Source organism: Colobus angolensis, unplaced genomic scaffold, assembly GCF_000951035.1.
Source record: "Colobus angolensis palliatus isolate OR3802 unplaced genomic scaffold, Cang.pa_1.0 Scaffold88, whole genome shotgun sequence".
In the NCBI taxonomy this organism is placed as follows: domain Eukaryota; kingdom Metazoa; phylum Chordata; class Mammalia; order Primates; family Cercopithecidae; genus Colobus; species Colobus angolensis.
The window spans coordinates 4,592,538-4,619,143 of NW_012122709.1; the positions used below are offsets into that span (position 1 = coordinate 4,592,538).

General features: G+C 52.7%; 1 protein-coding gene across 1 annotated transcript; it reads left to right on the forward strand.

Moving 5' to 3' along the window:
* The first annotated feature begins 414 nt into the window (after positions 1-414).
* Positions 415-25,614, forward strand: MYH6 (myosin, heavy chain 6, cardiac muscle, alpha). Its single transcript, XM_011930829.1, has 37 exons — positions 415-615; positions 1,859-2,002; positions 2,251-2,407; positions 2,503-2,530; positions 2,796-2,907; positions 3,213-3,305; positions 3,825-3,888; positions 4,133-4,231; positions 4,778-4,881; positions 4,976-5,114; positions 7,001-7,269; positions 7,541-7,711; positions 8,920-9,229; positions 10,250-10,320; positions 10,606-10,693; positions 10,783-10,900; positions 11,047-11,170; positions 11,457-11,593; positions 13,219-13,474; positions 13,634-13,876; positions 14,023-14,199; positions 14,484-14,629; positions 14,889-14,979; positions 17,063-17,452; positions 17,781-17,907; positions 17,995-18,113; positions 18,448-18,644; positions 19,166-19,349; positions 19,586-19,751; positions 19,856-19,980; positions 20,879-21,187; positions 21,378-21,581; positions 22,466-22,591; positions 22,795-23,070; positions 24,192-24,287; positions 24,925-25,059; positions 25,424-25,614. Exons 1-37 carry the CDS (start codon positions 415-417, stop codon positions 25,445-25,447), a joined length of 5,820 nt encoding a protein of 1,939 aa, XP_011786219.1. The 3' UTR covers positions 25,448-25,614.
* Positions 25,615-26,606: the final 992 nt, after the last annotated feature.

Consider the following 26,606-nt stretch of genomic DNA (forward strand, 5'->3'; position numbering starts at 1 on the left):
TCTGGGGTTCCTTGCTCCACCCATGGTTCAGATTCTTCAGGATTCTCCGTGAAGGGATAACCAGGTGAGAACTGCCCCCATTTTCTCTGCAGAGAGCAGGGCATGCTTCTCCTGAGAGCCAGATTGCTGCACCAGGGTTCTGCTGTCCCACGCACTCAGCGTCACCCCTCAGCAAACTCCAGCCAATGCCACCCCAGGCAAACCCCTTACAGAGATTGTCCTTCAGCATCACCTCAGAGAGCAAGAGAAGCAGAGCCCTGAGTCGGGGAGGGTGCAATAGCAGGTGCCTCTCCCAGGGTGGAGGAGAGGAGCGGGTGCAGGGAGGGGGGCTGCAGAGGACAAAGCCATTCGCTGGAGCCTGGGCCCCTCAGGAATAACACAGCCCTCCTGTCTCTGACCCAGAGGAGCACCAAGATGACTGATGCCCAGATGGCTGACTTTGGGGCAGCGGCCCAGTACCTCCGCAAGTCAGAGAAGGAGCGTCTAGAGGCCCAGACCCGGCCCTTTGACATTCGCACTGAGTGCTTCGTGCCAGACGACAAGGAAGAGTTTGTCAAAGCCAAGATTGTGTCCCGGGAGGGGGGCAAGGTCACTGCTGAAACCGAGAATGGGAAGGTGAGTGGGGCATGGCGCCAGGGCGGAAGGGAAGGAGGTCTGGGGAAGAAGATGCAGAGGTGGGGCCACTCGCAGTGGGAGCTGAGAGGGCTGGAGAAAAACCAAGGCCAGTGGGGATGCCAGGACATGCTCCTTTGAGGAGCCCAGAATCTGATCCCTCTCAAATTGACCTAAGCAGGTGCAACAGGTGCCACCCAGGGCCATCTGCCCCTTGCCAGAGAGGATGCTGAGGGAGAAGGATCTCAGTGTTCGTCTCAGAGGGATCTTGTAGATAAAGAGGGCACAAACACAACATTAAATGATGCCCCTTCTTGCACTTGTATCCCTCTTCCCTGTGCCTCAGTTTCCTCCATGGGTCCACTTTCTTAAATTCTGTTCACTCAAATCAAGAGTAAATTCTTAGACCCAGATGAACACAAAGATCAGGAACTTTTGAGCTGAGCACTCCATCCTTGACTGGCACTCAGAAGCTGCTGGTCCCTGGTTTACTCATGCCAGCCAAGAGAATCACCCCTGGTTACCAGCTGCGGCTCAGGGCTGTGTGTCTCATGAACTTGTTGACTGAATGTTACAACCCATTAAAGTGTAGAATAACAGGCCACAATCCCCTGGGGCTTTTGACTCTGATCCCAGCTCTGCCACCCGCTAGTCACTGTGCAGGCAAATCATTTAGTCATTTAGAGCCATGGATTTCTCCACTATAAAAAATGCTGGAATACCTACTGGCAGGATCTGGTGACATCAGAGCATGGCAAACTGCTGCCAATCAAACCACACCAACAGTGATGGATGGGGAGTGTGGAGTAGATGGGTGAACTGCTTTTCCAGCAGGGGTGAAGGTTTGCCCTGAGCAACAGATACCCTAGAGCACTGCCCGCGGGAGACAGCCTTGGGGTTAGCATAAGGTGTGCACAGATCTGAGAGCTGCCAGTCTCCAGGTCTGCCCCAAGATCCTTGGAACATAGGGACTGAAGAGTGATGGTCATGGGCACAGGTGTCCCCAGGATGGTCTAGGCATCAGGCAAGAGAAAGGTATCCTAGGACAGTCTCTAGGATGGGAGATACTGTGGGAAGCGACATTATCTGGGGAAAGTGTCCCAGGGGACATAGAGGGTAGGGGCTGGGGCACTGGTCAGAGCAAGGGGAGCAAGGCTGTGTCCTGGGAGGAGGTCAGTGGGCAATGCTGGCAAGGGTCCCGGAGGGAGTGTGGTCACCCATCCTCCTGCCTATGTGCCCCCTCCAGACGGTGACTGTGAAGGAGGACCAGGTGTTGCAGCAGAACCCACCCAAGTTCGATAAGATTGAGGACATGGCCATGCTGACCTTCCTGCACGAGCCCGCAGTGCTTTTCAACCTCAAGGAGCGCTACGCAGCCTGGATGATATATGTGAGTGGCTCCTGCACACTGCAGAGACTTCCTGTCCTGCATAGAGGCCAAAATAAGCCAGGGAGGCTCTCCCAAGGAAACAGGGAGGACTCTCCCAAAGGACCCAAGTCCCCTTCCCCACTCCACCCCTAGTCAGTCACAGGAGGAGTAGAGCCAGCTGAAGTGAACAGGGACTTGTCTGGCTGCCACCACCTCCTGTCCCAGGTTCTCCCCACCAACCTCATGACCAGCCTTGTCTCCTGCTCCAGACCTACTCAGGCCTCTTCTGTGTCACCGTCAACCCCTACAAGTGGCTGCCGGTGTACAATGCTGAGGTGGTGGCCGCCTACCGGGGCAAGAAGAGGAGTGAGGCCCCGCCCCACATCTTCTCCATCTCCGACAACGCCTATCAGTACATGCTGACGGGTGAGCCTGGTGGCCCCTGGCCTCTGCCCCTCCTCCTGGACACCCACCCAGACCCTCAGCCCTCACCCCATTGCTTCTCCTCTTTTTTCTTCCAGATCGGGAGAACCAGTCCATCCTTATCACGTGAGCAAGTGCCATCCTCCCACAGAAGGGACTGGGCTGGGGGCATACAGGCTGATGCCTGGGGTGTAGCTGGGAGGAGAGGTTTAAGGCTGGGATTGCAGGGAGCATGGGGCACTGAGCTCTCATTAGAGGGGTGCCAGAGCAATGAACCACGACAGGCGTATCCTGCCGAGTGCTGGGCTCTGATGGCCAGGCTGGGAAGGGAAGCATGCTGTATGGAGAACAGTAGGAATTCTGAGTTTTGATTGGTTCCTGTGGTCCCCAGGGGAGAATCCGGGGCGGGGAAGACTGTGAACACCAAGCGTGTCATCCAGTACTTTGCCAGCATTGCAGCCATAGGTGACCGTGGCAAGAAGGACAATGCCAATGCGAACAAGGTGCCATGGGGGCCACAGGCTCGGCAGAACAGGGGTTGGGGGGCAGGCTGACCCGAGTTACCTGTGACATGGTGGGGACAGCCACACTGAGGTGGGCTTCTGATGGTCAGCCCAGTGTGGAAGACCTTCCTGACAGGAGACACTCACCCTGAGGTCTGGGTAGGATCCTATGGAGTTGCAGACCCACCAGAGGTTCACCCAACCCCCCACCTCCATTCCTCAGGGCCAAGGCAGCCTCCCTGCCTTCTCACCACTGCCTGGAGGTGGATGGAGGATGAACCCTTGTGGTTCTGCTCCTTTCACAGGGCACCCTGGAGGACCAGATCATCCAGGCCAACCCCGCTCTGGAGGCCTTCGGCAACGCCAAGACTGTCCGGAACGACAACTCCTCCCGCTTCGTGAGTGCCTTTGACCACTCCCAGTGGCCTCATCCATCCTTGACAACAAAAAGGGGGTGCTGTTTTGCCACACCCAGTTGATTGTACTGTATCTGGCTTTGGGATATCAACATGCTCATGTTGGTGGGAAGAGAGCTTAGGCTTTGAAGCCAAAGGCCTGACTTTCCACTTGCTCAGCAAGTCCTCACACCTCTCTGAGCCCTAGTTCCTTCACCTGTGAAACAGGGGGACTAATATCCACCCTGCAGATTACTGGGAGGATTAGGTGAGATCATATGAGGGGTACGAGCAGGTGGCATTCCATGTGCATTCCCCTCTGGGCCGAGGTTCCAACTAGGAGGTCCCTGCACATTGTGTGAGGGTGGCATCCTCTGCCCAGCTTCACTTATACTCAACTGAAACACCAAAGAGGTTGTTTACATTTCCAGAACCATCCAGGACTTCTGGGCTGAATAGAGGTCCAGGATTTCATTCTATCCTTCCCACCAGTTCCCTCACTCTGTCCCATTCGTCCCCCAGGGGAAATTCATTAGGATCCACTTTGGGGCCACTGGAAAGCTGGCTTCTGCGGACATAGAGACCTGTGAGTACCAGCAGGGAGGCTGCCACCCTCCAGGTCCCCCTCTGCCTTCTCTCCCTGCCTGGTGGCCAGTCTCATCATTCCTGCCATCTTCTGTCTTTGTCTGCATTTGCCTCTGGGCTTTAGGATCCTTTTTGTTTAAGCCACATCTTCTCGCCTGTGGGTAACCCCTGCCCCCATGGCCACCTTCTTCTGGCTCTACTCTCTTTCCTTCCTCACCTGCCTTCTTCCCCTCCGCCCACCTCAGACCTGCTGGAGAAGTCCCGGGTGATCTTCCAGCTGAAAGCTGAGAGAAACTACCACATCTTCTACCAGATTCTGTCCAACAAGAAGCCGGAGTTGCTGGGTGAGCCTGCCTGCCACCCCCCACCCACTGCTGTCCCTGCTGCCCTCCCCAAAGCCAGCTGTGTGCAGGGCAGGGCCCTCCTGCTCCCCACTGTGCCCCCATCTTGCAGCTCACTTCCCTCCTCCCTCTGCTCACTCCGCCAGCTCTGTCTCCCTTCCCACCCAAGATCACCTGAATCTCCTCTCGCCTCCCTGTGCAGTCACACACCTCACTCCTTCTCCACCCTTCTCTCCACTCCTCCCTCAGCTTGTTTTTTGCCTTCTCTTTATTTGCCTCCCTATCTCCCATGTGTCACTCCCCTGCCACCCTCCCTCCTCCTTGTTATTGGAGCCCCTGCCAGGGCCCCTCTTCTACCCTTTCACTTCCTCTGGGTTCACTCTTGGTCCTTGCTGACTTCTCTTCTCTCCCTGCTCCCTGTCCTCCCCTCCTCCATTCTCCCCGTCCCTTACCCCTCCTTGCCCCCTCCCTCCCTTTCCCAACTCTCCCTGCCTCTTCCCTGCCCTCCGCCTGCCCCTTTGCTCCTGCCCCGCCCCTTGCCTGGTGCAGACATGCTGCTGGTCACCAACAACCCCTACGACTACGCTTTCGTGTCTCAGGGAGAGGTGTCTGTGGCCTCCATCGATGACTCCGAGGAGCTCATGGCCACCGATGTGAGTGAGGGGGCTGCTGCGGCCGTTCAAGGGCCCCCAGGAGCTCCTGGGGCCACCGCTCCAACTCCTCTCTTTGCTTCTCGCTCTGTCCCAGAGCGCCTTTGACGTGCTGGGCTTCACTTCAGAGGAGAAAGCTGGCGTCTACAAGCTGACGGGAGCCATCATGCACTACGGGAACATGAAGTTCAAGCAGAAGCAGCGGGAGGAGCAGGCGGAGCCAGACGGCACTGAAGGTGGGAGGGGCAGGCAGGCAGCACTGGGAAGGCCGGAGGTGCTGACCAGGCTCTCCGAAGGACTCAGATCCTACAGAATCTGAGGCTTGTGGGGCAGTGGGGTGTGTTGAGGGATGGTGAGGGACAGGGACGTGGGAGAGGTGGGCAGATAGAAAGTCCACCACAATCCCACCAATTCCTCAACCTCCTGCACTCACCAGAACTGAGATGGGGATTTTTTCTCTGTGCCCAAGACTCGCCCAGCCCCAGGAAGTACAGCCCCTGAGCTCTGCACATCACCATCACTAATGCAGGGCCTTTGCTCCTCAGCCCTTGGGTAAGCCCCTGGTGGGCTCATACCATGTTCTATTTGGGAAGCAGAGGGCCAGGGGTCAGGACACAGCCCAGGGCATTGGTGCATCAGTTTCCTCCTCAGTGAAATGGATCGACGATCTTTACTTACTCCTCTGGTGGCTACTGTGAGGTCCTTTGAGAAAATGTGAAGGTGCAAACAGTGTTAGACAAGTGGCCAAGAACATTCTTTCCTACCTTCAGGGACCCGTCTCCAAGTCTGCCCAGATCAAAATGTCAACCTGAAGTTCGTGATAACATACCAACAGTTATTACAACATTCTTGAAATTACACCAAATAACTCCTCTAAATAGAGAAATCCCCATGTTAGGTGGCACATTTGGAAGGCTGGGGGTGGGAGTGTGGTGCTGTCTGATATACTCTTGGGGGTCTTGATCTCCCAGCCAGTCAGATTTGGTGACATGTGGATGGAGAGGACAGCACGGCCAGTCCCGGGCTAAACATTGGGGTAGAGAACGAAAGAGACAGGGAGCAGAGGACATCTAGCCCCTCAGCCACATCCCTGCCCTGGAGAGGTGAGGGACACAGTGAAGGTGGGGATATGCCCACAGCAGTGCTTGCGAAAGACCTGGCCCACAGATGCCAGAGATGTAGAGAGAGAGAGAGCTGAGAAGAGCCAGTTGTGGCAAGAGACCATGGGCTGGATAAGGGCGCCTGGGCTCCAGCCTGACTCAGGCACACATTGGTTGAGCAACCACGGCAAGCCCTGTGCTCTTCCAGGCCTTGATTTCTTCCTCTTTAAGGAGAAGAAATTGGACCTGATGCTTCCTAAAGTCTTGGCCCCAGGACAGAGAAGGAGGCTCACTCATTGAAAATGCTCACTCAGGCCAGGTGCAGTGGCTCACACCTGTAATCCCAGCACTTTTCGAGGTCAAGGTGGGCAGATCACTTGAGGTCAGGAGTTTGAGACCAGCCTGGGCAACATGGTGAAACTCTGTCTCTACTACCAATACAAAAATTAGCCTGGCGTGGTGGCTCACATCTGTAGTCCCAGCTACTCGGGAGGCTGAGGCAGGAGAATTGCTTGAACCCAGGAGGTGGAGGCTGTCATGAGCCAAGATCGTGCCACTGCACTCCAGTCTGGGTGACAGAGCAAGACTCTATCTTAAAAAAGAAAAGAAAGGGCCGGGCGTGGTGGCTCAAGCCTGTAATCCCAGCATTTTGGGAGGCCAAGACGGGCGGATCACGAGGTCAGGAGTTCGAGACCATCCTGGCCAACACGGTGAAACCCCGTCTCTACTAAAAAATACAAAAAGCTAGCTGGGCGAGGTGGCTGGCGCCTGTAGTCCCAGCTACTCGGGAGGCTGAGGCAGGAGAATGGCGTAAACCTGGGAGGCGGAGCTTGCAGTGAGCTGAGATCCAGCCACTGCACTCCAGCCCGGGTGACAGAGCGAGACTCCGTCTAAAAAAAAAAAAAAAAAAGAAAAGAAAAGAAAAGAAAAGAAAAGAAAGAAAGAAAGAAAGAAAGAAAGAAAGAAAGAAAGAAAGAAAGAAAGAAAGAAAGAGCTCACTTACTCCTTTCCTTCTCATCAAGATGCTGACAAGTCGGCCTACCTCATGGGGCTGAACTCAGCTGACCTGCTCAAAGGGCTGTGCCACCCTCGGGTGAAAGTGGGCAACGAGTACGTCACCAAGGGGCAGAGCGTGCAGCAGGTGTACTACTCCATCGGGGCACTGGCCAAGGCAGTGTACGAGAAGATGTTCAACTGGATGGTGACACGCATCAACGCCACCCTGGAGACCAAGCAGCCACGCCAGTACTTCATAGGAGTCCTGGACATCGCTGGCTTCGAGATCTTTGATGTGAGTTGGGACCCCTGGGAGGGGGAGAACAATCACTCGCTCACTCCCACATTCAACAGCCATTTGCTGAGAGTCAGTTGTGGACCAGACACAGGAAGGCAGTGGGGACTGTGCGGTGACAGAGGTAGTCATTGTCCCTGTCTTCAGGGGAAGCCCTCCTCCACTGCCCTGACATGGAGGAGACCAGCCACACCCTGCTGGGCTCGGGCACAGCCCCAATGGCCACTCACACCCATTTCCTGACTGCTCCCACCCCTCATGCCCCCTGCAGTTCAACAGCTTTGAGCAGCTCTGCATCAACTTCACCAACGAGAAGCTGCAGCAGTTCTTCAACCACCACATGTTTGTGCTGGAGCAGGAGGAGTACAAGAAGGAGGGCATCGAGTGGACATTCATTGACTTTGGCATGGACCTGCAGGCCTGCATCGACCTCATCGAGAAGGTGCCTCCTTGGCCTCACCACCTATGTTCCCTCCTCTGCCATCCAAAGTGGCAGCCGAGTCACTTCTACACCCAAGAAACTAGAGTCCCAAGAATCCCAGGCCTTTCTCCAGGCCCAGCTTCTCCCCACTGTGAAGTCATGGGCATGAACAGGATGATCCCCTCCCCGTCCTTCCTTTTCCAGGACCTTGCACTTTATGTCCCTGTGTGGTGGTCCCCTCAGTGTCTTAAGAGTGAGATGTGGTGAAGGAGAGGCCCCTGGCCCCTCTGACTGCCCATGACAAGCGTCATTCATGGAAAGATCCTAGGCTGAAATTAGAGATGTTTGCCTCCCACCACCTTCCTGTTGGTTGACAAATAAGCTAGTCTCCAGCTCTCTTGCCTATGGGCATTCCTGAGAAGAGACAAGGCCACAGGCGGAAGGACCTGTGGGCTGGGTCTGACTTGCTCTCAGGAAACCTCTGCTCTTTGTCAGCACAGGCCAGAGCCAGGAGTGTCTGATCCACACCCAGCCCAGCCACGGCCTTCAGAAAATGGGAGCTTCCCCACATATTTTGGGTCATTATCCAGATTCTTAACCAGAGTTCTCATCTTTCAGAGCCCTCAGAATCCCATAAAACTGTGTGTGACAAAAGCATGTGTACATTCATACGTGTGTGCATGTGCATGTGTGTGTGTACGTGTGTTTGTGTGTACATGTGTTTTTCTGGAGACAGTTTTTAGTTTCAACAAATTCTTAAAAGGATTCCTGCCCCCAAGAAAAGTCAAGAACTACCACGTTTTCAGAAGTGCAGAGTGTGGTGAACAACCTGGATCCTTCTACCTAACCCTTGAAAAATTGCTACTGGTGTCATATAGACAGAGCCTGGCCCAGTGCCTTTGACACACATCTGTCCCTGCCCTCCTGCCTCTGGGGCAGTGAGCCATCAGGGAGAAGAGGCTGTGCTGTGAGGCGCTGTAGGCCTTGTGGAGGGTGATTAGGAGTGCATGGCTCTTTGTTGTATCCACTGGGCACAAAGAGGGAGGAAGGGGCTCTTTTAATTCCAGGAATATTGGATTCCTGTTTTGGGCTAAGAGGTACCAGCACAGCCCCTCTTCAGCAGGCCAGTGCTACTGGCTCTAGAGTCCTTTTCCTGTCAGGGTGTGGGACTGTGGAAGCCTGGGAGCGTGCTCAGTGATTCTCTCTTTGCCTCTTCACCCTGCCCTCAGCCCATGGGCATCATGTCCATCCTGGAGGAGGAGTGCATGTTCCCCAAGGCCACCGACATGACCTTCAAGGCCAAGCTGTACGACAACCACTTAGGCAAGTCCAACAATTTCCAGAAGCCACGCAACATCAAGGGGAAGCAGGAAGCCCACTTCTCCCTGATCCATTACGCCGGCACCGTGGACTACAACATCCTGGGCTGGCTGGAAAAAAACAAGGATCCTCTCAACGAGACTGTTGTGGCCCTGTACCAGAAGTCCTCCCTCAAGCTCATGGCCACTCTCTTCTCCTCCTATGCATCTGCCGATGTTGGTAAGTGGGCAGCCCTTGCACTGGGCCAGGGGACTTCTGAAGGCACAAAGGGTCAGGGTCCTGATGCTTCAAAGCACATGACTCCAGAGGCAAGCACAGGGGAGCCCATGAGTCAAGCCACCTCCTGGCTCACCTCACCACCGTCCATCTGGGCTTCTGTAGCACCTGCCGTTCTCTGCTTTGTGTTGTGGGTGTTGATATAGCTGTCTCATGTTTCATCAAGATTGGGAGTAACTGGAAATCAGTGAGGGTGGCACATGCATCCCTGTACCGTGCCCAGCAGGGAGCGATGCATGTGGGAGTTCTCAACAAACATTGAGAGGACATTGAACAAAGGAGCCTCCAGTTCAGAAAAGGAAGAGAAAGGATGTGGCTTGAAATGAAGAAGACAAAGTGTAAGAAGAAAAGTAGAGGCTGGGCGCAGTGGCTCACACCTGTAATCCTAGCACTTTGGGAGGCCGAGGCAGGTGGATCACAAGGTCAGGAGTTCGAGACCAGTCTGGTCAATATGGTGAAACCCCCTGTCTACTAAAAATACAAAAATTAGCCTGGCATGGTGGCGCATGTCTGTAGTCCCAGTCACTCGGGAGGCTGAGGCAGGAGAGCTACTTGAACCCGGGCAGCAGGGGTTGCAGTGAGCCAAGATTGCGCCACTGTACTCCAGTGTGGGTGACCGAGTGAGACTCTATCTCAAAAAAAGAAAAAAAAAAGAAGAAGAAGAAGAAGAAAAGTAGAATGTGGAAAGATATAAGAAGGAAGGGCAAGTCTAGAAGAGGGAGGGCTAAGGGCACTGATGTATGTCAGTGCCTACTATGGGCAAGCGCCAGTGAGCTGCCCCAGAGGCGTGGTCTTATCTAATCCTCTTTACAACTTTGCAAAGTTGTTACTGTTATCCTCAATTCTTGGAGAATTCCTTACCCAAAGTCTCAGAGCTACCAAGCTAGCAGCAGAGCTCTGCCTCTGCTCAAGGGCTCCTCTATTTTCCAGCTCCTGTTCATTATTCCTGCTCTCATTATTTAGGGGACAGTGGTAAAAGCAAAGGAGGCAAGAAAAAGGGCTCATCCTTCCAGACGGTGTCAGCTCTCCACCGGGTAAGAAGGGCCCAGGGGTGCCAGGACACTTGGTGGAATGGCCCAGCCCAGAGTCTTCTGGCTGCATCACCTATTCTGATGCTTGAGTTTAATGAGGAAAGAAGCTAGAGCTACGTAGTCATTTTTTGGTGTGTAGGTTCCACACAAGCCTAAACTCACGTCATAAATTATGTGCCAGCCCCTGTTCCTTTGATGATTCTGGTGGAGAGTGTCTGGGAACCAGGATTTAAGGGCCTAAGAGATGGTCCTTGTGGCTCCTAACTCCCCACCTTCATCTGCCTCCAGGAAAATCTGAACAAGCTGATGACCAACCTGAGGACCACCCATCCTCACTTTGTGCGTTGCATCATCCCCAATGAGCGGAAGGCTCCAGGTGAGCCAGGAGAAGGCCTTAGTCTGGGGAGGACGGCTGCCATCCACTTTATGCTAAGGCTGACCCTTTTCCCTTCCCTCCTGCCACAGGGGTGATGGACAATCCTTTGGTTATGCACCAGCTGCGCTGCAATGGCGTGCTGGAGGGCATTCGCATCTGCAGGAAGGGCTTCCCCAACCGCATCCTCTACGGGGATTTCCGGCAGAGGTGGGTATGAGGGCGCCCCAGAGCTCAGAGAACAGGGAAGCCAGGGCTACTCTGGTGGGAGTGGGAGGCTGCAGGTAGCCCTGGAATTCTGTGGGCAGAGCACATCACTGCAGAGCATGGGTGACTCTGGGCACTTCCTTCCTCAGGTATCGCATCTTGAACCCAGCGGCCATCCCTGAGGGACAGTTCATTGACAGCAGGAAGGGATCAGAGAAGCTGCTCAGCTCCCTGGACATTGACCACAACCAGTACAAGTTTGGCCACACCAAGGTGAGTCTAGAGCCCCATTGGGTGGTTGCAGGGCAGGTGGCCATGTTGAGTGGAGCAGAGAGGAGTTTAGGAGGCAGAACCCTAATTCTGGCTTCCTTATCAACCTTACCAAGGGCTGAAACCCAGGCTTCACTCCGGTCTTGTTTGTCTAATTTTTACTCTCACTTCTAGAAGGCATGGGATGATGGGTCACCTGGGAGCTCATCCAGGGTCTTCCACCCTCTTCTTCCACCCTGGATGCTCCCCTCTGAGGCTGCGGCCTATTGCATCTACCCCTTGCCTGCAGGTGTTCTTCAAAGCAGGGCTGCTGGGGCTGCTGGAGGAGATGCGGGATGAGAGACTGAGCCGCATCATCACACGCATGCAGGCCCAAGCCCGGGGCCAGCTCATGCGCATTGAGTTCAAGAAGATAGTGGAACGCAGGTGAGACAGCAGGAAAAGGGAGGCATGCACTAGAGATATAGAGGCATATCTGCAATGTCAATTAGGTGTGGGTCAGGAGACCTGGGTTCAGACCTACCATCTGGCCTGGGAAAGTTACTTTACCACTTCGAATCCCATTGCAAATTCCTCTTCTTCTTTTTTCTAAGAAAATTCTCTATAGTAAAATGCAAATTAAGACACCAATGAAATACCATTTTAAAACACTAGACTTTGCTTGCTCAGATGGTCTACAAATTTTAAAAAATGAAAGAAACAAGTAGATAATAATAAAATGAAAGAAAAAATAATTTTAAAAAGTTTTAAAAATCACTAGACTGACAAAAATTAAGAAGCCTGATCCACTGCTTACAGATGTGTAAATCAGTGCAACTTCCTAGGAAAACTGTTTATCACTATCTTTTAAAGTTGAACAGCTGCATACTTCTCCATTCCACTCCTGAGTACATTCCTATAGAGAAACTCTTATACATGTACACCATGACATGAAAAATAATCTTTTTAGCAGCATTGGTCATAATAGCAAAGATCTTAAAACAATTTGAATTTCCATCCACAGGGGAATGGGTAAATAGTATTACAGTCATTCAGTGGAACATCATAAAACGGTGAAAAGAAGTGAACTCCAACTACATGGTACAATATGTCTGAACATTAAACCATATTGTTAGTAAACAAAGGCAAATCTTGGAAGGATACACACAGTATGATGTAATTTTTATAAAGCTCATAAATAATCAAAACCAGCCATTCACTGTTTAAAGATACATACATACGGCTCGGCACAGTGGCTTACGCCTGTAACCCCAGCACTTTGGGAGGGTAAGGCAGGGGGATCACCTGAGGTCAAGAGTTAGAGACCAGCCTGGCCAATGCAGTGAAACCCCATCTCTACTAAAATTACAAAAATTAGCTGGGCATGGTGGCAGACACCTGTAATTCCAGCGACTGAGGAGCTGAGGCAGAAGAATTGCTTGAACCTAGATGGCAGAGGTTGCAGTGAGCCGAGATTGTGCCATTGCACTCCAGCCTGGGCAACAAGAGTGAAACTCCATCCCAAAATAAATAAAATTAAATTAAAATAAAGATACATACATATGCGGTTACAGCAATTTTCAAAACAGCAAGGAAAGGAAAAATAAGATTCAAAGTAGCAGCTGCTCCTGGTGGGGTAAAAGGGGTGTAGGAAGGAATGCACAGGTAGATCAATGGCTGGTAACATTCTAGCTCTTGTTTGGGTGGTAGATTCATGAATAGTCATTTTGCTTTCATGCTTCATAACTTACTTAACATTCTTATAAGCAAACCCCTACATGATTTTTAACATATTTGAAGTTCTTATGAAAATTGAAAAACTGAACAGAGTAGACATTCTATAAGTGGTAGTTTCCATTACCACTACTATCCCAGCTGGGAGGATATAAACTGCCCTTTCATCAAATTGATTAATGAATATTTATCAGGCAACTCCATGTTCAATGTAGTGATGTTGGAGGTGGGTGTGCACAGGAAGGAAGTCTACATGCCTACGAACTTGCTTAGTAGGTCCCACGATTGGGAAGCCCTCTTTTATAGTGCCCCACCCTGCCTCCACGTTTCCTTGTCAGGGATGCCCTGCTGGTAATCCAGTGGAACATTCGGGCCTTCATGGGGGTCAAGAATTGGCCCTGGATGAAGCTCTACTTCAAGATCAAGCCGCTGCTGAAGAGCGCAGAGACAGAGAAGGAGATGGCCACCATGAAGGAGGAGTTCGGGCGCATCAAAGAGACGCTGGAGAAGTCCGAGGCTCGCCGCAAGGAGCTGGAGGAGAAGATGGTGTCCCTGCTGCAGGAGAAGAACGACCTGCAGCTCCAAGTGCAGGCGGTGAGGCCACATGATTATCGCTTCAGCCCTCGCCTCCCCTCCCCTAGATTATAGCCCATCTCACAACCAGGTGCTGGGAGTCTAGGAGTGCCAGCTCTTTTTAAGACCCTAGGTCTCCTCTCTTTAACCATCAGCTTCCTCCCTGTTCTCTTCTCCCAGGAACAAGACAACCTCAATGATGCTGAGGAGCGCTGCGACCAGCTGATCAAAAACAAGATTCAGCTGGAGGCCAAAGTGAAGGAGATGAATGAGAGACTGGAGGACGAGGAGGAGATGAACGCGGAGCTCACTGCCAAGAAGCGCAAGCTGGAAGACGAGTGCTCGGAACTCAAGAAGGACATCGATGACCTGGAGCTGACACTGGCCAAGGTGGAGAAGGAGAAGCATGCAACAGAGAACAAGGTGAGGGCAGCTTCCTCTGGCTTCATCCCAGGTCTCCTCAAGACTCCCAGACTAGAGCGTGGTCCTGTTCCTTGGCGTGGAAGTCCCCATAGATGTCTCCAGGCTGGTGATCTTTGACCCTAAAGGGGATGGGTTTTGGTCGGCAGGTGAAGAACCTAACAGAGGAGATGGCTGGGCTAGATGAGATCATCGCTAAGCTGACCAAGGAGAAGAAAGCTCTACAAGAGGCCCATCAGCAGGCCCTGGATGACCTTCAGGTTGAGGAGGACAAGGTCAACACCCTGTCCAAGTCTAAGGTCAAGCTGGAGCAGCAGGTGGATGATGTGAGTAGTAAGAACCATGCTCCTGCTCTCAGAGCAAGATTTTGCAGGCAATACCAATGGCCCAGAAAGTCCTGATCCCTAGAATTGACTTCTATGGCCCTTGGAGCTTTTTAACTCTCTGTAGTTCCTCACTAGAGTAGGTCTCTGAATCCTTTGTGCTTGCAGGATTTCTCTACTGGTTTGACTTCCAATCCCACTGGACTTCAAGTTTAGAGGGAGGCAAAAGAGCATACACTGTGGATGTCATGTTTTCCACACTTTGCTTATTTTCTTCTCTTCATCAGCTGGAGGGATCCCTGGAGCAAGAGAAGAAGGTGCGCATGGACCTGGAGCGAGCAAAGCGGAAACTGGAGGGCGACCTGAAGCTGACACAGGAGAGCATCATGGACCTGGAAAATGATAAACTGCAGCTGGAAGAAAAGCTCAAGAAGTAGGAGACTGTGGTGGCCAGGAGGGGCTAATGGAGGTGTCTGACCTGGTAGATAGAATGCAGGGTGCTGTACCTCCACTGCCCACAGTTGCCTTGGGCACAATGGGAATGAGGTCAATCATAGCCCTCTTGCTCCACTCTCTGGGCTGGCCTGGGGAGGGGGAGGTACTGATTTTGGTGTACTAAAGCCAAAAAGAGAATGAGCGCCAGAGGAAGGAAGGCTATTTGTCACTCCCCCACCCTCACCCTTCTCCTGCAGGAAGGAGTTTGAAATTAATCAGCAGAACAGTAAGATTGAGGATGAGCAGGCACTGGCCCTTCAGCTACAGAAGAAACTGAAGGAAAATCAGGTGACTTTTTTTCCCCAGTGCAGGAAAGTGGGATCTCAATAGCCCTGAGGTGACTGAGGCTGCAGGAGCTGCTTAGGGTTCTACACAATATCTGGAACTCCAGGCAGCCTCAAAGATCCAACCATCCCTGACTTACAGGCATCAGGAACACTAGCCTTCCTCTGTGGAGCAAGAATACATTGTGTTAGCAAAACTGTTTGAGAAGGGAGACTCATACCTACTAAAGGGCTTCTCCTTTTGAGATCTGCTCTGCCTCAGGGACTTTCTACTCTAAGACAAATGATAGAGCTCTATTCTCCTCTAACCCTTCCTCTGGTAGTTCTGCCCTCTGAATGTGGGGTGAAAAAAAAAAAGCTTCAAGGACCACCTTCCTGTGAGCTGCTCTGTTCACATTCTTCCTAATACTAACCCAGCCACTAACCCAGGCTGAGTCCCCATAGGGCACTCATGATAAGAGCCAATTCCTACAACCTTGAGCAAGTCACTTACCCTGCCTGATCCTCAGATTCTCTTCTCACCTGTAAAATGACACTGACAATACCTACCACACAGGACCAGAGGGGATAACTAGGAAATTCTATACAGGCATCATATTAATATAGCCCAATTTAGAGAAGTCAGCCAACCACTAGCCTAAGAAGGTATTGTTTTGTCTTCTCCATGGCCTTCTCATTCCTCTGCAGGTCAAGATTAAGTGAACAGCCATAGTCTCCCTTAGCTTTAATGAACCTCAAACCTCAATATGTTTTTAGTATCGGGTTTGTCAGAAGAGCCCTGAAGTCCACTGTCATCCCCATTTTAGAGCTACAGAAGCTACATGGCCAGAACTTGACATAGTGACCCCAAGGGCAACAGGAACTCAGCTACTGGGGCAGGACCTTGTCCTCTCACTTTGGGGCAGACTGTGGCTGGTAGAAAGAGGTAGACTCCCCTCTGCACTTGAGGCCCATGACCCAGGCTGCAAGTAATGTATGAATATAATTCCACTCCTCTGGGACTGCACAGGGATTGGCCCACCTTCATTAGTATGTGCCCTCCCATCTTCTTGGATGCTCCTTCTGGATTTTAGCTAGAATGTCGGGCCATCCTCAGGTTCTACCCCAGGTCTGGGCAACTTCTTTGGCCTCTTGGACTCAGAATAACAGTCCTATTAATCTCATCAGGTCTTGGCAATAGGCTATGGCTCCTCCTTCATCCCCAAGATCTTGCTCAGAAGTCCCACCTTCTCCATCCTGGGAGCAGAGGCACGGTGGTCCTCTCTGCTGCTCCTAGGACTCATCCATGAACAGTCCTTTAAAGCTGTCCATAACCCCAGGTGAAGGGATTCCCACTGAACCCCCGTTTTGCTCCTGGCTAACCAGACAACAGATCAAAATGGTAGATAGGATATTCTCCCAATTTAGCCAAGACCAAGGCTAAGACCAGAAAAGTGAGGTAAGGGCATTTAAAGAGGATGAGAAGATGAGGTAAAGAGGAGAGTAGCCTGCTAGCACTTTCCTGGCCTGGAAGGGAGCAATTGTCTTGAAACCCAGCCCTGGGTATAAACACAGCAAGCCTGGGAGAGCAAGGAATATGGTTGATTGGACTTTGTGGTTAACTTGGAGAATTGCAAAAGTATTTGATTGTTTTGAGGCATATTGTCACAAATATTTGTAAAATACAAGCACTCACTTTCCTGTCTTATGGATAGCAGAACAGAGCCTAGTGAATCTGGGGACTCTGAACTTCTTGATCTCACAGGATCCCAGGATTCCCCTTCAAACACAGATTCTCAGGATTCGGGGCTGCAGATGCTCAGACTGGGTCTGAGATGCCCTGGGGAGCTTCAACCAAATTCCTATTGATGGCCTATGCATTATAGGATATTCGGCAGCATCCCTGGCCTCTGTCCTCTAGATGCCAGTAGCAAGCCCCACCAAGTCATGACAATCAGACATTGCCAACCATTCCCTGGGGCAAAAAATTGCCCCTGGTTGAGAACCACTGCTTGAGAGGGACGTGAGTTCCTGGTAGCCTCTTAGAGCGGGGGGATTCCAGTGGAGAGGTGCAGGCAATGGGTCTGAGCCCTTTGTGTCTGATGCAGGCCCGCATCGAGGAGCTGGAGGAGGAGCTGGAGGCGGAGCGCACCACCAGGGCTAAGGTGGAGAAGCTGCGCTCAGACCTGTCCCGGGAGCTGGAGGAGATCAGCGAGCGGCTGGAAGAAGCCGGCGGGGCCACGTCCGTGCAGATCGAGATGAACAAGAAGCGCGAGGCCGAGTTCCAGAAGATGCGGCGGGACCTGGAGGAGGCCACGCTGCAGCACGAGGCCACGGCCACCGCCCTGCGCAAGAAGCACGCCGACAGCGTGGCAGAGCTGGGCGAGCAGATCGACAACCTGCAGCGGGTGAAGCAGAAGCTGGAGAAGGAGAAGAGCGAGTTCAAGCTGGAGCTGGACGACGTCACCTCCAACATGGAGCAGATCATCAAGGCCAAGGCAGGCTCTGCTCGGCCTCCCCTCTCCCTCTCCCCTGCACAGGGGCACCTCCCCCACACCTTCTCTCTGTCCAACATCTCCCTTGTCATTCTCATTCCCTTCATCACCCTTTGGTCTCTCTTCCTCTCTCTCCTGCCCCTCTCTGGCTCTCCTCTCCCTATCTCATGTTCCTCCTTTCTTTAATTCAAGTACCTCTTCAGACTGCGCCCTCCCACACCTTCTGTGTCCCCCTCCTGCCCTCTGGCGTTCCCCATCTCTGACCCTCTCTTCCTTCCTCTGGTCAGCTCAGCCCCTCCCACACTCACCTTTCCTGTCTTGCTTCCTGAAGGCAAACCTGGAGAAAGTTTCTCGGACACTGGAGGACCAGGCCAACGAGTACCGCGTGAAGCTAGAAGAGGCCCAACGCTCCCTGAACGACTTCACCACCCAGCGAGCCAAGTTGCAGACTGAGAATGGTGGGTGCCCCTAACCAGCGCTGCACCTGCCTACGGCACGACATGACTTGTGGAATGGCCCACGAGCCCCTCTCATTTCACCTCCAGGAGAGTTGGCCCGGCAGCTAGAGGAGAAGGAGGCGCTAATCTCGCAGCTGACCCGGGGGAAGCTCTCCTATACCCAACAAATGGAGGACCTCAAAAGGCAGTTGGAGGAGGAGGGCAAGGTGAGGCCCAGTGGGGAGGTGGGCAGGCTTGATGGCAGCCCTGGGGCAATTCACCTCAATGCCAGAAATGGAGCCTGGAGCTGGAGAGAGTCCTCTGCATGGGAAAGACCCTCCAGTCTAGGTTCTGCCCTGCAGCTAAACGTCATTTAATGCGTCTTTCCTTATTCTTAAGGGGATGGGGTGAGCAGACTGGAAAACTCCTCAGACAGTGAGGTTTCACATCAGCCCACGTGGTGAATAAGGCTAGGCTTGGTTGAAGTACTAGACAAGAAGAGAATCTAGAGAATGGGGCACAGGGAGTCCCTCCCACCTCCTGGTGCCCACCCCTCCCCAGGCAAAGAACGCCCTGGCCCATGCACTGCAGTCGGCCCGGCATGACTGCGACCTGCTGCGGGAGCAATACGAGGAGGAGACGGAGGCCAAGGCTGAGCTGCAGCGCGTCCTGTCCAAGGCCAACTCAGAGGTGGCCCAGTGGAGGACCAAGTATGAGACGGATGCTATCCAACGGACCGAGGAGCTCGAGGAAGCCAAGTGAGCTCCAGATACCCCCTTAACCTGACTCTCGGAGAGGAAGGGGCGAGAGGACCTGGGGTGGGGACCGGCAGAGTGGTCATGGGAAGGAAGTAGAAGAGACAGGAGGAACTCGGAGGGCAACAGAAGTGTTTGGAAGAAAGCCTGAACTCTTTACTCTGTGAACTCTGGCTGGCCCTGACCCGCTTCCTGTGACAGGCGAGCTTTTGGCCCGGGTTATACCTGATGCTCACGTATAAGACGAGCAAAAAGCTTGTTGGTCAGAGGAGCTACCGTCGATCAGCCTGTGTGGGGGGCGAGGGCAGGGGGCACTGACGCCCAGATGCCACTGCAGGTAGGGAGGATGCCTGGGCAGCCCGGGCTGGCGGACTCTGTTCCAGGCACGAGCAGGCTCAGCTCCTGCTAGGCTGGACTTAACGGCGTCTCAAGGAGATACAGGGAGGGGGTGGGAGGAGGTCCACCCAAGGCTCCACTGTTGCCCAGTAGAGTCACACACACACCCTCCACCCTCACCTGGGCAGAAAGAAGCTAGCCCAGCGGCTGCAGGATGCCGAGGAGGCTGTGGAGGCTGTTAATGCCAAGTGCTCCTCGCTGGAGAAGACCAAGCACCGGCTACAGAATGAGATTGAGGACCTGATGGTGGACGTGGAGCGCTCCAATGCTGCTGCTGCAGCCCTGGACAAGAAGCAGAGGAACTTCGACAAGGTGGGCCCTGGGTGAGGGCTGCAGCCAGCATACAGGGCAAGGGGGCGTGAGGGGTTCAGTGCGAGGCCAGAGCCATCCTCCTTGGAGGTTGGGGAGGAGGGCAGGGCTGAGCCCAGGCTCAGGGCCAGGGACAGATCTTGGATATGGGGCTGAGGCGGGGGGCTGGGGCACTGGGAAGCAGGAGGGCTGGGGGGCTAAGGCTGGGGGGCTGAAGAGTGAGCCTTGTCCCCGGGCAGATCCTGGCCGAGTGGAAGCAGAAGTATGAGGAGTCGCAGTCGGAGCTGGAGTCCTCGCAGAAGGAGGCTCGCTCCCTCAGCACAGAGCTCTTTAAGCTCAAGAACGCCTATGAGGAGTCCCTGGAGCACCTGGAGACCTTCAAGAGGGAGAACAAGAACCTTCAGGGTGTGCTGGGGGCCCAAGAGGCCAGAGATGAGCTGGTGGGAGGGAGGGTCATGCGGGGGCAGGGGGAACACAGGCTTTGAGCTTTCTGGCCCTCTGGTCCCCAGAGGAAATCTCGGACCTTACTGAGCAGCTAGGAGAAGGAGGAAAGAATGTGCATGAGCTGGAGAAGGTCCGCAAACAGCTGGAGGTCGAGAAGCTGGAGCTGCAGTCAGCCCTGGAGGAGGCGGAGGTGAGGGCTGAGAGCTCCCAGCACCCCAACCCTGGTCTGCCACTGTCTCCCACATCTCCCTCACCTGCAGGTGAACCCAAGACAAAATCTATTCATTCCATATTCTTTGTTCAACGTTATCTATCCACTATTCACTAACCATGACTACCTCCAAAGCCAAGGTCTGCACAAAGGAAAATGTCAGTCTGATTAGACGCCAAAGTTTTTGTTTCTTACCAGGTTTTAAAAGTTGGAATCTGGCCATGATAATAACCACTTAAACAGTGGGTGGGAGTGTGGGCTCCAGAGTCAAACAGGCCTGAGTTGGAACACAGCTTGAGGACTTTCACTGTGTCATTGAGCAAAATCTTTAATCACTCTCTGCATCAGTTTTCTCATCTGTAAAATGGAATTAATTGCACATACCTCATACAATTTTACACATGATTATTATAAAGATTAAGGGAGGTAACACATTTAAGCACTTAATATATATTAGCTATTGTTACTCTTCATTTTTATGCACCTGGGAATAGCCCTGAGTTTTCTCGGCTTCTAACTTTTCTCAGGAAAGGGTGAGGGACCTGGAAAACAAAGATAAAATTTTGAATTTGTGGTTATAAAAGTTCCTCTCTTTTCTGTAATACTTTAGACAGGTCAGGAATTCATGCAGTGTTAGTGCCAGAGGGTATGGTAATCGTGAGGTCCAGACCCTTTCCTTGACAGAGGAAGCCCAGGGAGTCAAGCACTTTCTCCCCAATAGCACCATGGTGGGCATGGATGCAGATCCCACCTCCCCATCTCTTCTCAGCTCTTCTTCTCTGGGCCATAGTCCTGGCTGACACCCTGTATCTTCTCATCCTCTCTCCCAACCCTGCCCTGTGCCCTGTCTGCCTGCCCTCGCCCCACCCCTTCCCAGGCCTCCCTGGAGCACGAGGAGGGCAAGATCCTCCGGGCCCAGCTAGAGTTCAACCAGATCAAGGCAGAGATTGAGCGGAAGCTGGCAGAGAAGGACGAGGAGATGGAACAGGCCAAGCGCAATCACCAGCGGGTGGTGGACTCGCTGCAGACTTCCCTGGACGCAGAGGCACGCAGCCGCAACGAGGCCCTGAGGGTGAAGAAGAAGATGGAAGGAGACCTCAATGAGATGGAGATCCAGCTCAGCCACGCCAACCGCATGGCCGCCGAGGCCCAGAAGCAAGTCAAGAGCTTGCAGAGCTTGCTGAAGGTACACGGGGACAGGACGTCCCCTCACCCAGAGGGGACTGGCCTCCACGTGGCCTGAAGAAGCAGTGGTGTCTCGATACAGGCACTAGATTCCTCCTGCCCCTAGGTTACTGCAGGGACCTCTGAGAGATGCCCTCAGTGAAGGGCACCAAGGCTGGCTCCCCGCTCATGCCCACTCTCGTGATCCTCAGGACACCCAGATCCAGCTGGATGATGCAGTCCGCGCCAACGACGATTTAAAGGAGAACATTGCCATTGTGGAGCGGCGCAACAACCTGCTGCAGGCTGAGCTGGAGGAGCTGCGTGCCATGGTGGAGCAGACAGAGCGGTCTCGGAAGCTGGCAGAGCAGGAGCTGATTGAGACCAGCGAGCGGGTGCAGCTGCTGCATTCCCAGGTGAGACGGTCAGGAGCCACCTTGCGGAAACCTGCCGAGTGCAGAGCCCAGTACATCTAGAAAAGCCAGATGTTCTAAGTGAGCACATCTAACCAGGGTCAGAAATCATTTCCTCTCTTAGGCCAACTCTCATCTATGGTGGCTGCAGAACCATTGTATTGAGAAAGCCGTCTCTGCTTAGAAGCTAAGAGTGTCATGATTGATTGCTGATATCTGCCAAAGTCACAAGTCTGGGAGTAGTGGAACGTATCCTGTTATTTGATATTCTTGAACTAAAGGACAGCCTCCAGCTTGTTCTGTAAAGATGAGAGTTTGGGAGTTTAAAGAAGCATAACTGCATCTCTTGCAAACCAAGCTGGATAGAACACCATTTTTCTGCAGTCCCACCCACCCATACTGTTTTCAGTTGTACTCTGCAATGAGACTTTGTGCCCACCTTTTACAGTGCCCTGTGGAGTTTTGTTCTTTAGTATGTGTGAGAATGACATCATCCGCTTACCTCATCCCCTCTTCCTTACCCCACTACATTCTTGGTATAGCTGTAAACATCTCTGGAATATTGTCCTGGTAGAAAGTTGTTTCCATTTTCCTTGGAATATTGGCATGCTCCTACAAAAACATGTTTCTGAAGAGCTCCAGGGTATTACTGCAGACCTTTTGCTATTTGAAGCCTTTTTTCAGAATTTAGTAATCTTAGATATAATGTCTAGAATGTATCCACTTTCATAGGAAAAGGGAAAGCAGGTACAAAACAAGGAATAGTCTAAAAGCAGGCTTGTTGTTATTTTAAAAATGACCACTTTTAATTCTCTCTGGAGAAAGAGTATGAAATCAGGTAACAAAGTGCAGTATATATTTGATCATTTTTCTCTCTCCATGTCTAGAACACCAGCCTCATCAACCAGAAGAAGAAGATGGAGTCAGACCTGACCCAACTCCAGTCGGAAGTGGAGGAGGCGGTACAGGAGTGCAGGAATGCCGAGGAGAAGGCCAAGAAGGCCATCATGGATGTAAGTGACCACCCACCTTCTGCCTCCCCTAAAGACGCAAACAAGGCCCTGGGTTCAGGCCAGGCCAGGCCACTGTGCTGTAACACCAAGCCAACTCTGCAGTTCTGAGGGTTTGAGGGCCTGATGGGAGAAAGGAGATCCTCGGGGGACAAAAGGCCCCGGCCCTGGGCCCATGTTCCTTGCCACCTCTCTCCTGCACACAGGCCGCCATGATGGCAGAGGAGCTGAAGAAGGAGCAGGACACCAGCGCCCACCTGGAGCGCATGAAGAAGAACATGGAGCAGACTATTAAGGACCTGCAGCACCGGCTGGACGAGGCCGAGCAGATCGCCCTCAAGGGCGGCAAGAAGCAGCTGCAGAAGCTGGAAGCGCGAGTGCGGGAGCTGGAGGGTGAGCTGGAGGCCGAGCAGAAGCGCAACTCAGAGTCGGTGAAGGGCATGAGGAAGAGCGAGCGGCGCATCAAGGAGCTCACCTACCAGGTGCGGCGGGGGGCCAGAGGCCAGGAGTACATGTGGAAGTGGCTTCTCTGGCCCCACTGCCCAACCCACACAGGGCTCCTGTTACCTCCTCCTTGAGATGCTGTCGGTACATTTAACCTTCTTCTCACGCTCTGCAGTCAGTTTGACTTCAGTCTGTGAGTTTTTCCAGCAAATGAAGAATCTACTTCTACTTCCTGAAAACTCTTCTAACTAGCCTTTCCCCAGTTTTTTTTTTTTTTTTTTTAAATAACTCAAAGTGCTACCATGAAGACTTCAGAACAGTCCAAAGAATCTTTCCACCTTCAACTGTGGGGATAAGAGTCAGGCGAGGGGAAAAGACCTGGAAATCTTCCATGGAACTTCTGGCACACAAAGAGAAGGCCACAGAGAAAGAGGACCCCAGAATGTTTTAAGACCTTCATTTGCATAGCTCAGAGTTGTGCCCTTGGCCCGTTATTTTCAGCGTACCTGGGAAGAAAAGGCCAAGGAGACAAGGGTGTCAGTCCATTTGATAGATGGATACCAGAGGCACAAGAAAGAGGTTACGGATACAGAACCACAGAGTGATTTGTGGACAGAAGTAGAAATGGCATCCTGGCACATACAATGATAAAGAGATAGGAATGATCGAGTGATGTTGGAGCCAGTGATCCTGATGCCTGAATTCTGGTCCAGTACAATATATTAGAATGTAGAATAATCTGGATTATGATAATACCCCCTTCTTTCTGCATTCCTCATTATTCCTCTTCTGGTCAAGAACTGCTGGCCAAGAGAACCTATGTAGGTCCAGGTTGGAGCTTTATCCACCAGATTGGAGCTGGATCAGATCTGATGCTTTTATATTACCACATTAGGGAATTCCATAGGTTCTGAGCCCCTGCCCCAATTCTAGCTTTAAGACTTCAGCCTTCATTGCTTTGTGGATCCTTGACTGACAACCCTGCATTGCCCCTTTGACCTGCAATGGAGTCAGAGAATCTTCCCCACCACATCCCCACCTGGATCATTGCAGGGAGGGGCAGCAAAGGCAAAGGGAGAAGAGCAAAATGATGGAGGAGGGAAAGGTGATTGTATTTGCTCCCCCTCCAAACTGGCTTCTCCCACCCTCCCACCCCTAGACAGAGGAAGACAAAAAGAACCTGCTGCGGCTGCAGGACCTGGTGGACAAGCTGCAACTGAAGGTCAAGGCCTACAAGCGCCAGGCCGAGGAGGCGGTGAGTTCAGAGTTTTCTTCCCTTTCTCATCAACACACGTACTATATGTGAGAACCAATGTATGTCTCCCCCAGAGGAGCCTGGTCAAAGAGTTTGCTATAAGCTGTAACTCTCAAACATTTATTGTACACATCTGGTATGCTCAGAGCCATCAGGTGTTCTGAATTAACAAAGTCACCACCTACAAGCTGCTTACAATTCAGACACCATAACCCAACAGAAGGCTAGTGCAGGACATGGGGCAGCCAAAGCTGAAGGCAGGAAGGTGGCAGTGGAATTGGGCCTGGAAGGGGACCCAGCTAGGCACAGGGCAGTGGGGAAGACATCTGGGTGTATGTGAGTTGCTGATGAGCATGCGTGCACAGGAACAGGTGCAGCAAAATAGGATTCTGAAGGGTCCCAGATCGGGCAGCATGGGATTTGTCTTGGGCAGTGGATGGCTGTGAAGGACTCTGAGTGCTGGACATGTTTGAGGAGAGCGCAAGGCAGGTGCAGGATACCCTTGGAAAGGCTGTTGCAAGAATATGCATGAGGCATGGGTGCCTCAGGGACAGGGAGCTGGAACCTCCGGTTGAGAGGCTGAGAATCCCACAGCCCATCTCCAGCTCATTCACCCATCCTCATTGTCCCACCACAGGAGGAGCAAGCCAACACCAACCTGTCCAAGTTCCGCAAGGTACAGCACGAGCTGGATGAGGCAGAGGAGCGGGCAGACATCGCTGAGTCCCAGGTCAACAAACTTCGAGCCAAGAGCCGAGACATTGGCGCCAAGGTGGGTCCCTTCCCTGGGCTTCACTAGTCACTTCCACATTAGCATGACCCCTGATTTGGGTGCCCCTCAGAGTGGGCACTGCTTGCCCTATATGTAGGCAGTTCTGGGGGTCCCACAGCTCACATAACCTGAGAATCCGCTCTCCTGCTCAAAACAGCCCCCCACTGTCTAGAACTTCTGCAGAGATCCCCAGTTCCATCCCCCTAAACTACAAGTGCCTCTAACTTGAGACCACAAGACCCCTGGGGCCCTGCCTCTCCCTCCAAGGGCATCTCCCTTAAGCCTCTGAAAGCCCCAGGGATTTGTCCCCACACACTTCTCCCTCTTGCCAGCTCCCCACTCACACCTCTTATCCTTGTTGCAGCAAAAAATGCATGACGAGGAGTGACACTGCCTCAGGAACCTCACTCTTGCCAACCTATAATAAATATGAGTGCCAAACTCTGCCTGAGCCCATCTGTCCTTCCTGCCAGCTGTCCATCCTGGATCAAGGCAGTAGGGGGCCTGAGAGGAGGGAGGCCCCCAGCCCCTGTATCAGAGCTGCCAGAGCCAAGGCGTCTCATATCCACAAGGAAAGAGACCGAGGTGCAGAGGAGTGAGGTGTTCTGCCTGAGGTGGACATCTGTGAGTCCCAGTTCTGCTCAGTCAACCACACAAAGGCGGAGAGGGAGAAATTTCAAAAGTGGAGAAAACGATGGCATCAAAATGGTGAGCCAGTCCTAGATGGTAGGCGATAGAATTTTGGTGCTGAAGTTGAAGCCACTCTCCACCTACCCCACCCCTGAGGCTGCAACAATTAAAGGTGTCCTAGGACCCCCTTTCTTTCTGAAATGAATTTTCCACCGATGCCAGAAAAAGCTCAGAGTTGGCTGAGAATTAAGGTATGGGAAAGGAGATGGGAGAGATTCCATTCTAGTCAGTCCCTAGGAAGTAACTCCCAGGGAGCCCCCTCCCTGTCTTCCCCAGGGGTCTCCCCCTGTCTCCTGTGATTCAGCACCTCACTGTGAGGGCATCTTGAGACTCTGGGGCCAATCAACACTGAGCCCAAACCAATATGCCATGAGGACCAAGTCTGGGCATTGCTCATTTCATGTTAATTCTCACACAGACACAGATAGCACAGGTGCCTGTACAAGGAAACACTGTGGTCACATTTCTGCTCTCTCTAAGCTCCTACTGGGGACAGTCTGGCCTGGGTCACACAGCTGCTTGTGGGAGAGGACTGGTCCTGACCCCATTCTGCACAAAGCAAATCCCCACTCCCCACTGGGCTTTGCAACCAGGCTCTGCTAACCACCTCCTTAACCCTTCACCTGGCACCCTATCACCCTGACTCCCCAAGTGGAGCCTCTTTTATCCCTCCTCTGAGACCATGAGAATGGACTGTGCATAAAGCCCTGAGAACTGTGAGCAGTGACCAGAGAAACACAAAATCCTGTTGGTTCTAGCCCAGGAGAGGCTGCCAGCCCTGATGGTGAGCCAGGACATAAGGATAGGAGAACAGGAAGCAGGAGGCAGGAAAAAGGCCAAGAGAGAGGAGTGGTTGC

Bases quoted from the DNA above. Each gene is read 5' to 3' on its own strand.
- MYH6 (XM_011930829.1), top strand. From the start codon at position 415: ATGACTGATGCCCAGATGGCTGACTTTGGGGCAGCGGCCCAGTACCTC. The intron at 7,712-8,919 runs GTGCCTCCTTGG...CCCTGCCCTCAG, and splicing joins GCATCGACCTCATCGAGAAG to CCCATGGGCATCATGTCCAT. The intron at 19,752-19,855 runs GTGTGCTGGGGG...TCTGGTCCCCAG, and splicing joins GGAGAACAAGAACCTTCAGG to AGGAAATCTCGGACCTTACT.